At 45.1% G+C, this 11,340-nt stretch overlaps 1 protein-coding gene across 1 annotated transcript; it reads right to left on the bottom strand.

Moving 5' to 3' along the window:
• Positions 1-908: 908 nt before the first annotated feature.
• On the bottom strand, positions 909-9,315 carry LOC106494702 (transcription factor LBX2-like). Its single transcript, XM_067299534.1, has 5 exons — positions 9,200-9,315; positions 3,691-3,760; positions 2,932-3,221; positions 2,400-2,635; positions 909-2,215 (listed from the first exon to the last, which is right to left on the bottom strand). The coding sequence occupies exons 3-5, from the start codon at positions 3,155-3,157 to the stop codon at positions 1,904-1,906; spliced, it is 774 nt and encodes a 257-aa protein (XP_067155635.1). The 5' UTR covers positions 3,158-3,221; positions 3,691-3,760; positions 9,200-9,315; the 3' UTR covers positions 909-1,903.
• Between the last annotated feature and the right edge of the window lie 2,025 nt (positions 9,316-11,340).

The following is an 11,340-nucleotide window of genomic DNA, read 5'->3' on the forward strand; positions in this document are numbered from 1 at the left end:
GCCTCGGAGCACGAGGGGCTGCTGTGCAGGGTAAATAAAACATTTGGGGGAGCGGTGGGGGCCCGCCTCCGTGGCCGTACAAGATTACGGGGGGGGGTTACCTCTGCCACTGTCCCCTTGGAAAGGGGCAACCAAGTCGAGTCCCCACACTTTTGGGGGGACTTTTCGGGACTTTTTTTCGGGTAAATTGTGTATTTATTGACCTTGACTGTTTAGGTATCCTTAAAATGTGGCTGCATTAGAAAAAAAATACCTGCCATTACAGAGCTCTCTTGGAAACATCTGAGTCCTTAATCACATTCGAAAGAGAGACAGAGACAGAATTTCAGATTTCCTCCCTCCTTTGGATCAATATAGCCGTTTTAGTTAACACAGTCGTTTAGCTGAATTTGAGAAGTAAGACTCCATTCAGTGGGAAATTTTATTTCATGACAACAAATTTTCTTAATACCACACTGCACCATACTTCTGAAAAGATCTAAACAAGATAAATAGCAGCCGAACCCTTCTTACGTTTCTGAAACTCCTTCAAAACAAAGATTAGAGTTGCATTAATTGTGCAAATGCAAGCAAATAGTAAAATTGCAAAAGGATAGAAAAGGACAACATGGATTACAATATAATTAAGGAGACTTCCAAATGTGTCAGCTACTCAGAAAATCAGAGCACATAATGTTGCTGTGTACCAGGCAAGTGTAGCCAAGCGAGAGGCTGGCCCCTGCATAAAAAAGAAAATAGGTGCATTCAAGGATGACTGACAGAGAACCTTCAGACAATTCATTATATGAGCCCAGATTGCAAGTGCACCGGAAGTTTTTTAATAACCCCGGAGATTGATTCTAAACTGATGGGAATTTTTATGGCTCTTTTCATGTCAGTTGACAATTGACTTGAAAAGATTTATGACAACTTACATCAGTAAAGGATCAGTTCTCACAGCCCTTTGTCTAGCCTGAAATCAGACCATTTTTGATCATGAATTTTCTAGGGTGTTATTCAAATAAAGAATGCATAGCACAATGCTAATGAACCAGATTGCCATTTATTTAAACAAATAGCTTCGGCTAGTTGCATTTATTCTGATAATCACTCTCATACCCTGTTAGATGCATGTGAGATGCTGAGATAATATTTTGTTAGGACTTTACCATTGATAAGGAGTTGCAAGGCTAGATACTTCCCAAGGCCTATTTAGGTGAGAGGTGCTTATTAATCTGCCATGGCTACCCCATGGAACTGTGAGGAGAGGCTTACATAACACTTAGGAGGTAGCTTTTTACATCTTAAAATTCTCTACGATATGGTATTTAAAGGGGTCCAAGAGAAAGGATCCATTCTGCTGCTGTAAGAAGCCCAATATTTAGTATTAGTAACTAATTCAAGATGCACCTACGTATCTGCTTAAGGGCATGGTCCCACCATAGAAAGTGCCACCTGGGAAGTACCTGAAGGGGTGGGGTGTCTCCTGTTTTAGGGGACAATGGGAAACTCACAGTTTTCTTACACTTATCCTCAGCAAATGAAAGACTACTCAGACTTCTCACCAGAGCCAGAACAGATCTAGGGATTAAGGAGTCTGTATGTCCTTTCACAGGGAGGAGGTCTCTTTCAGGTCAGGATAAACAGCTGTGCAATCCTTGAGGAAGGAATTCAGGTTAAAGCTGGAAAGTGTTTAGGTTTATTAAGAGATACCATTACTATTCATATTGGCCCCACCATGTCTATATTTTACACAGTTGCCTATAAACGCAGGAGCCTGAAGTCCATGACCCAGGCCGTCCAGTCTCTGTAAAATATCTTGGTCTCTGCCTCACCGCAGCTCCACCAGGCAGTTACAGACCGGGGCGGCCCGCATCGCTGGCAATAGTGCAAATCCTCCTCAGTCCCAGTCGATGCCAGCGGGTCAGACGCCCAGCAGGAACGCTCTGGGATCCCGGTACCCCACAAAGCAGGGCGCTGCCCAAAAGCCCGGGGGTTGCGCCCGGCAGGCGCTGCTGAGGTCCAGGGCGGGCGCCGGCAGCGCCGCCAAGGCGAAGCCGCCGGGAGCGGCCTCCTGCCGGGGCAGCGGCGGCGGCCGGGCCGCGTAAGCGAGGGGCAAAGGCACAAGCCCGCTCTGAGGTCCGTAGGGGAGAGGGGGGCTGCAGAAAGGCTCCGGCCTCAGCTCCTGCAGCTGCCGCTTCAGCTTCATCCGGCGGTTCTGGAACCAGGTCTTGATCTGGAGGGTCGGGGGAGATGAGGAGGGATGAAGGCACAACTTCTCCGCCGGGGGCGCCCATCCCCATCTCAATCCCATCCCCATCCCCATCTCAGTCCCATCCCCATCCCCATCTCAATCCCATCCCCATCCCCATCTCACCCCAATCCCAATCCCAATCCCCACCCCAGCCCGCGCCGCTCACCTGCACCTCCGAGAGCTGCATCCTGCCGGCCAGCTTGCGCCGCTCGGCGGCCCCCAGGTACTGGTGCCGCTGGAAGGAGCTCTCCAGGGTGCTGATCTGCTCCGCGCTGAAGGCCGTGCGCAGCCGCCGGCCGCCGCGGCCGCCCGGCTCCTCGGCGCCGGGACTCTCGGGCTCCGCCGCCGCCGCCGCCGCCGCCGCCGGGGGCTGCCCCGCTCCCCACGCCCGCTCGCCTGCTCCTGGGGACAGGGCGAAGGAGAAAGGGGTCAGCCAGGCCCGGGGGCCCTGGAAGTGCCCGCCCGCCCGCCTCTTTCCCCTCTTCCTCCCCGGGCTCCGGGGAGGCGAGCGAGGCTCGCTGCCCCTTGCAGGGCGGGAGGAAGCGGGGCAAGACGCCTCTTGCCCGGGGTAAATCTGCGGGCAGGCCCCGGCACAGGTACAGGTGAGCCGGGCCCCGGGCCCTCGGGGCACAAGGCCCTTCCCTCCTCCCCGCACGGCTGCGCCGCGATGCCCCGACGGCGGCGGAGGCCGCGGTTACCTGCAGCGGCGGGTGCCGCCGTGCGCTCCCGGCTCCTGCCGCCTCTCCCGGCCCGCGGACCCGCGGCCTCCTTCCCACTCCGCTCGCTCAGGCCGGGGCTAGAGCCGGAGTCGGGCCGGGGCCCCGCGGCCGCAGAAGAGGCTCGGCGCGGGGCACCCTCGGCGGGGTTCCTGGGGGCCTGGCTGCTTTGGGACAGCCACTCCACAGAGAAGGGGGCCTTGGTCATCCTGTCTTGTCTCGGAGTTGCCGGGAAGGAGGGTGCTGGGGAGCACGGCCCCTCCTTTATACCGCTAGCCCCGGAGGAAAACGTTGTTTGTGTAAATACACATCAAAGGGCCAGATAAGTATCATCTAATTGCCATCAGTCCTCCCCCTCTACAAAAGATACCGTTCACACATTGCCACAGCTCGAGGAGGCTCGGCTCCGCCGTGTCTGCCCCTGGAGGAGTTCACTCTGCCGTCAGTGATTTACAGCACTTGTTACATCCTTTCCCCATGCAAATGGCATTTATAGCGCTGAGCGGCCTCAAACGGCGCTGGGGAATGCATCCCGGGGGGGCGCACAGGGACCAACTTCCCCCAGGCGCTGGCACGACCGGGGTCGCCCAGGGCTCCCAGTCCCCGTTCCCCGAGACACTTTTCAATTCCCCCCTCATGCAGAAGATCCACTTTCTAAAGGGATCTTCCCCAACCTGCTCCTCCCTGGGCTGAGCACCGTGCTACCGAGACAGCCTGAGGCAGGCGGACGGACAGACTCACTCAGCGCATTCTCCTGGGTCTGCTGCATCAGGTTGTAAGCACCAAACACGGGCAGCTTTGGAGGAGAAGGCTGTGAAACAAAAAAAGGTAAAAGTCAAGTCTGTTGAGTCGTACCAATCGGCTGGTTCCCGGCTGCTTACATAAAGTGTATTTTCTGAACTAAAGAATCAGGAAAAGACACTTATGCCCTTAAAATTAACTTTCTGCTGAGGCTGCAGGATTTGTGTCATATCTTCCCCCACAGATCTTTCAAAATGCACAGGTTACACAGGTTTCTCTGCTATCTTACTCTCCCTGGCTTTCCTCTTACTTCCTTAAAAATGTTTTTCAGGAGTGTTCCCATCCATCTTTGGGGTTTGTGTGCACTAGGAACACTTGGCTGCTGCAGTGATGCCTTTGCAGTATCCTGAGAAAAGGTTTCTAGTGGCCCTGCTGTTTTACTGACAGTTGTGCTTTTCACTGTACAGTAACCATCAATCCTCTTCCATTTGCCCCCTCCCTTCCTGCACAAGGGCAGAGTGGGACCTTCTGCCAGCACAACTACACCCTGATAACTCCTATCACACCCCTGCCTGGCATTACTCTGCCTCCAGAAATCATGACTGCATGACTGATCTGTCTGTCCTTGGTCCTGTTTTCCTCTTTAGACTCACCCATTTTTCAGTTTATTCCATTTTAAACTTAGATGCATCTTTTTCTTTATAGCTATACAGTAAAAGGTTTTACTCAAACCCTTTTCCTCTGTCCTAAAACCTACATTTCAACCTCCTGTCCACTCAAAATATGGTTGCTGTATCCAGCCATCAGGAATTCCTACCATTTTCTGCTCACTAGCAAATTGTTACCTTGAATGAAGTTCAGTTTGACTTCTGAGCCTATTCTAAGCTCAGTCTCTCCCTGCTTGTTCATTCTCATGGCACAGTCTGAGTCCTCTGCTCTGCCAGTGATGCCGTTGTTCGAGTGCTTGTCTGTCTGATCAACAAGAATATAAACCTAGCTGTTGCCTTTATTTAAAGGTGGCTAATAAGCAATCCAGAATCTGTGGATACTACCACAACCAAGCATGACCATAGTCCTCCTGAAGTCCTTTCTTTCTGGCCTACGTAGGGATCTAGACACAGGCTGAACGCTTAATTTGAACATAAATTTCTCATAAAAATCACCACTAACAAACACAACAACAACCATACCCCTGAACTTCCTAACAAGCTTCCTGGAGGAAACTAAGGGAACTGGTGTTAAAACGTCTAAACAGAGATTCAAGCATTAATGTCTCCTGTACATCTGCTGCATACCTAAACAAGCCCACAAATGCCTCTTGCGTGGACAAGGCTCTGCAGGATGCTACATTAGTTTTCTCAACTGTGTGAAAGACTCTGATCCGTATCTGAAGACTTAAAAACTCATCCATTTATCCATCCCAAGCATTTTCTGATTAACATTGGAAAATTGAGAAACTTGTCCAAGATGTACAAGATTAGTTTTAAATTTCCTGCGTTTTATACCCTTTCTCTCCCCCCCCCCCCAAGAATATTCCAAGTACAGGTTCTTAACTACCCTTTTCAGTAGGTAAATGTGAAGACTCCCACTCCCCAAGCCTGAGGAAATATTTAAAAACATCAGAGTTTCTGAGCATTTACGTATCAGCAAGTTCTGGTGCCAACATATTGCATAGATCTGACCAAATAGGTAGGAGATATACGGGGAGGAGTCACAGAGGAATCTGCTCTGTTAACTGAGTTAAGAGAGCTGAATGACAAGTCCCTTGAGTTGGCTGTATTTAACACATAGCCTGGAAACAGCATCTCCAGTGAGGGCTGGGAATATTAGTGCCATTTTGCTTGCCCAGAAAATTCATCCAAGTCTCCTTTGCAAAAGTAAGAGCAAAAATAAGCAAGGTGCCTTTCTTAAACTAAATTCTCATGACCATTAAAAAAAGGAACTGTTATTTTTCTGCAGGATTCCTTCTCAGTTTAAATCTCTGATTAATGCAACAGCATTCTGCATCATAGATGGGGCCAAATAGGAGATAAGTTCATCCCTTGTGCCTAGGCAGAGGATTATTTCCATTCCTAGCCTCTAAACAAAATAATTTTATGTAATATATAACATATTATGAAAATAATCTATACACACACACACATATACACAGAATATATACATGTAGTCTGTCTGCAAGACTTTCTTTTAAGGATCTTAATTTTATGTCAAAGAACAAAGGCACTGGCAAGCCATTGAATACACAACACATGATGGTGTTCTAAAAAATAGAAAGTCTCAGGTTTTAGCACCCACTGATAGATCTGTCACATAATTTCTTTACAGACTTTAAGACATTTTCACCATCTGAGCTGCAAATTACATCTTTATACACTGCTGGTTTATTAATTGCATTTTGTTGAGGCAAATGTCACAGCCAAAAGATGGTGTCAAATGTTAAGCTCTCAGAGATTCAAACTGATCCCATTCTGACAAGGTTAAACCAAATGTCATTTCCATTCTACATAAAATGTGAGCTTAAATATTCTGTTTAGATGGCAGATGACTTCTAGATGTAATGACTGCTACAATATTTAATAGCTGCTAGTTAAATTTTATCTACATTTCTTAAACTGCCTTCTTTCTGTTTCTATGTATTATTCATGAGGTGTTTGTTTGAAAACCTACTGCTAAACTGTGATTCAGAAAATACCATCTTTAAAATCAACTGATATTTCTAATGGGATGAGAACCTGCTCATGCTGAAGTCCTTGGGAATTTTGCCAAAGACTGAAAGAGGAACAGAGATGTCCTTCTAGCTCTGCTGCTACAAGGAAATAGAGATGAAGAGCTCAGACATGCAGACATGGCTGCCATAGCAGAAGTCTTAGGACCCATTTGCTGAAGAGGATGACAATACTTCATGTGGATGTTTGTTCAAAAGACAGTTGCTGTCTCTGGGGAGACAGAACCTTCTCCATGAAAATAAGGACCACCAGCTTTCTGAAGATCAAAGGAGACTGAGGATTGTAATGCCAAATGCCAGACCAGGTCAGGCTGTTCTGTGGAAGGTAGAAGGGAACATTTTAGCATCCTGGAGAATTAAACTGAGCTGAGACTTGTTACTTGACATAGACTCCCTATGTTTCTTGTGAGCAGGAGCTGCATTCAAAGAGGCCAAGAAGAAAGATTAGCTCTATAGAGGTCTTTGGCTGGGACAGCTAGGATGGGATCAAGACAACAGTGCTTATGTAAGGCAGCTCTGCCGAAATGCATACACACAAGGCTGGGCTCAGGCTGAGGAGGTTCTGCAGAACTGGCTATTCCTGCTTGGATCCCTATTAAGCAGCTGATAACAGGTATATTTCAGGATAACAGTCCCAGCCTTTGAGAACTAATTACTGATCCACATCTTGCAGAGCAAAGGCCAGCCCTGCTCCAGTGGGCCAGGTCACAGCCCTGCAGAGGGGCAGGACTGTGCTACCCCCTTCGCACTGAAGCTTTGGAGGAACTGAAGAGAGAGAGTACCTCTGGGCTGCCAAGCACCTGGGCTCCCCGCCACAGCTAAGCTGGAGAAAGCTGCCACCCACTTGGCCTTGCTGCAGTGGGGGTACACAAGAGCAAAGGGGAGCACTGTCCTTTTGTAACAGCAAGTTGTCCCTTCTTGTAAGGGTCCTGTGAGACTAGAGCAGAGTGAGTGTGTGCTCCTGGGAGCAGCTGGGTGGTGATGCAATGAAAAGAGCAAAAAAGTTGGCTTAGGACATGCAGGAGGATGTGTGTTCATCTGCAGAAATGCGGTACTTCTATTAGGGATGCCCAGTGAAGCAAGGGCTGCTGGCATCTGCCATACGATTTATATGGGCTTTGCCCTGGCGCGTTTATCCAATCATTGTAATTTCTGAGGAATCACTCTTTAGGACTTAAAAGCATTACAAGTGGCCTTTCACCAAGCTCTCTATTATCAATTATAATAATCTCTCCTCCTTGACAGAATAAGAGCTATTTTTCCAGGAGAAATAAAAAGACCATATGTGCAGAAATACCAGGAGGGCCTGGAATAAACACAGTGACAATGCCTAGATGAAAATTAAATGTTTCATCATGCTTGGAACTGATCTAAATCAACAGAGCACTCAAAATGCCAAGAGCTCCCATGGCCCCTTACCATAAGGTTGTTACTAGCAGCTTAGAATAGCCAGTGAAATGTTTTAAAGAGATATATTTTCCTGAGAGATGCTGCAAATACTAAGAAATGAAACATTCTTATGGGCTGTGTTTTTAACAGTTCCTTGACAGAATTTAAGCATATCAAAAAAGAAGTCAAAGTAGATACGAATCAGGACCACATTCAAATGTATATTATTGCTGTTACAGAAGCAAGGTTCACTGGCAGATGATTTGTTTTTAAATTATTATTAGACAAACTAATATAATTGGAAAACCAAGGAACAGGCATGCTGGTCTGAATAGGAGAATAGTAAGCTAAAGGCTGTTATTAGATGTATTAGATCATTAAAACCTGATAAAATCTGTTCTAGAGTAAATAAAAAGAAAAAGAGCTAGAGGTAGTAGGTGTAAGTTTCAGGCATTCAAATCCTTCTTCAGCACTCATTTCTGTTATCTTGTAACAGAGAGACATCTCTATGGACAGTGCTTAAAAGTTTAGAGATAGTTTAATTTTGTCTAGACTAGCAATAAGAGTTTTTAAACTACTGGTTAGGATGTTAGGTTAGGTTAGTTAGGATGAAAAAGGACATTTAGAAATGGCTTTGTTTTCCTAAAGTAGGTAGGGATTAATTGTGAGGTATACAAATATGTTTTAGGATCCAAGTTGTGTTAAGAATGAGAAATATCTAGGGATATGAGATGCACCTAGAGAGAATAATTTGCATCTACACATACACACAGATTGCACTGGTTTTAGCAATAGTTCAGATCACTTGAACTACAAATCTGATCAAAACTACAAGACATATCCAGACACCCTGAAATCTTTTCAAAAGCTAAGAAAGAGACTTTCTTCAGCTATTTCAGATCAAGGCCTTTTTGTCAGTCTTTGCTGAAGAATAAATGTTCCCATGATGGTTACTTCTGAAATTACATTTAACAACCTAAATAATATAAATCTGTTAATGGCTTAAAGAAGTGTTCTATTATTTTTATTATTTGTTTCCCACAAATGCCTTTTTAGATAACTATAGCTGTACACCACTAAAGCATATATCACTCCTGAAGGTAACTTTTCACCTTCAGCTATTAAAAAATGAATCATTTTTCTTGGTTTTAGAACCAGCATTTGAACATCATAAGGTCAGCTGCAGAATGTGCCGCCGCAGCGGGCAGCCCTGGGTCATCTATCACTCTCTGCGCTCATCCTGGTCTGTGCCAGACAGCGCTGCTTTGAAATGTATTGGTCCCAGCAGTGAAAACATTTTATTGACTCTTCCTGCCCTTAACTCATCTAGTATAAATCATAGTTTTGTACTCCCCCAAAACTCAGCTATTCAAATTAAATGAAAATCAATGTTACTTTTCTTTTTCTGACTTCAAGGATCTTCTCCATTTCATGCCTCTAGTGATTTCTTGCCCTCTTCTGTCTTCCTCACTATATGCTGTTTCTTCCTATTTTCTTTCTTCCACTCACTTCCTTCAAATACCCTGCAAATGTTAGTATTAGTTAAGGAACAGAACAAGTTTGAGGGGATATAGAACTGTAGCAACAGAGCTCAAATGACTCCCCAGCCATCCGACTTCACGGCACCCAAAACCAGGGAGCAGAGACACGGCCTCCTGCCATTCCCGCTCAGTTTAACAATAAGGGAAGAGCTGGGCTGTAGATTGGGTGAGGGCAGGAATATAGTTACATACTATGCTTAACAGTATACCTGCAGCATGCAGTGCAGTGTCTGTGTTCCCTCCAAGCCATACAGCATACTTCCTTACATTGGAAGGTTTTACACAAAAGACTGGCATATTTGGAAATGAGTGCATTATAAAGTTGTGTGTGTATGCATTTCTCTAAAACATTACAGGGAGCAGTTGAACACACACATATATTCGTTTAAAACATGGAATACAAAAAAGCCTCTGCTATTTTGCGTTTGCCTGTTTCAAATGGCAGATTTTATGCAGACATCTGGAAGGCTGAACATTTCTCACGCTACCTTTGCTGCTGGTGCAGCATGTGCACCTCAAGGGCTGCAAGGGTCTCTTGTGCCATCTCCTGGTCGCATTAAGGCTTCACATGCGGGAAATTGCTACACAAAGGAAGAAAAAAAGCTGCAGAAGTTTAGCTGAAGTGATGATGTTCTTGGCAACTTTGCAAGACTCCTTCCACCCACCTACAACAGCAAGATGTGCAAGGACGGCTTTCCCCCCCATCCTGTTTCTAGAACTGAAGTGCTTTTCCACCGCATTAGTGTATGTATATTATGTAAATCCAGTATCCTTCTATCACTTCTTTTACATGTGTTCAAGTAATGCAGACCCTCGCCACATCTACTCCTTTGCTTTGTATCAGCGGAAAAATGCAAATAAAATCTAGAAAATGAAAGTGACTGGAATACAATGAAGTTAATAAATCAATGAATAGCATACCCTGGTTGCAGGTGAATATTTGAATTTGGGTCCCCTCTACTTTATAAAGAACACAGAAGAGACTGAAGATCACTGCTGAGTCCCTCTGCCTTCTCAAGGACAGGACCAAGGGTCCTGGGCACTCAAGACAGCTTTATCTGGTCTGTTTTCACAAATCTACAGGAAAGGGGATCCTACAGGTGTGTTACAGGTGAAGAACCTATTCCAGTATTTACAAGAAGCTCTCCAATTTAAAAATTGAAACAGAATCACCCCTACTTCAAAATTCATACTGCTTGTCTTACCCTTCACAGAGCACGGAGAAAACAAATCCCGTGTCTAGCTATAAGAACTCCTTTTTTTTCAGCAACAGTTCACAGACATGGTCCTGCTCAGTCTAATCTTTTCTAAATAAGTCTAATTTTTTCAATCTTTATTTGTGTTTTCTAAACATATTTTTATTATTATCTTTAGACTTTTTTCATATTGTTTGTGTGTTTCTTATGTGCAGTGCCTAAACAGCAAAGTATTCCTGCTAATGCTTCACTAGTAGCAATTAGAGCAAAATAATTACTTTCTGTCAGGTATGGCTCTCATATATCATATCTCAGGTCTTCTTTTTACTTTTTCGTCTCTTATCTGAAAACCGTACACATGAATTCATATTCAGTTTGTAATCCATTATGATACCCAGAGTTTTTTCCTCAAGTTCTGTGGTTATTTTTAATTTCACATTCATCCTTCAGAAATGTAGGACTTCAAGAGGTTGATTAGCTTAAATGCAAACCATTACCATGATTTTTGTGAATTCTTATACTGTATGTTATGTAAGTGTACTTTCCATCCCATTCTCCATGTCATTAGTAAAAATACCAGGTACAGTTGGATTCAGACCCTACCGCTGCTATTGGGGTACCTTACACCTACTACCTCTAGCTCTTTTTCTTTTTATTTACTCTAGAACAGATTTTATCAGGTTTTAATGATCTAATACATCTAATAACAGCCTTTAGCTTACTACTCTCCTATTCAGACCAGCATGCCTGTTCCTTGGTTGGCTTTTATCATGATAAGCATCATCTATCTTAACTTTTG

This window comes from Apteryx mantelli, chromosome 7, assembly GCF_036417845.1.
Source record: "Apteryx mantelli isolate bAptMan1 chromosome 7, bAptMan1.hap1, whole genome shotgun sequence".
NCBI lineage: Eukaryota > Metazoa > Chordata > Aves > Apterygiformes > Apterygidae > Apteryx > Apteryx mantelli.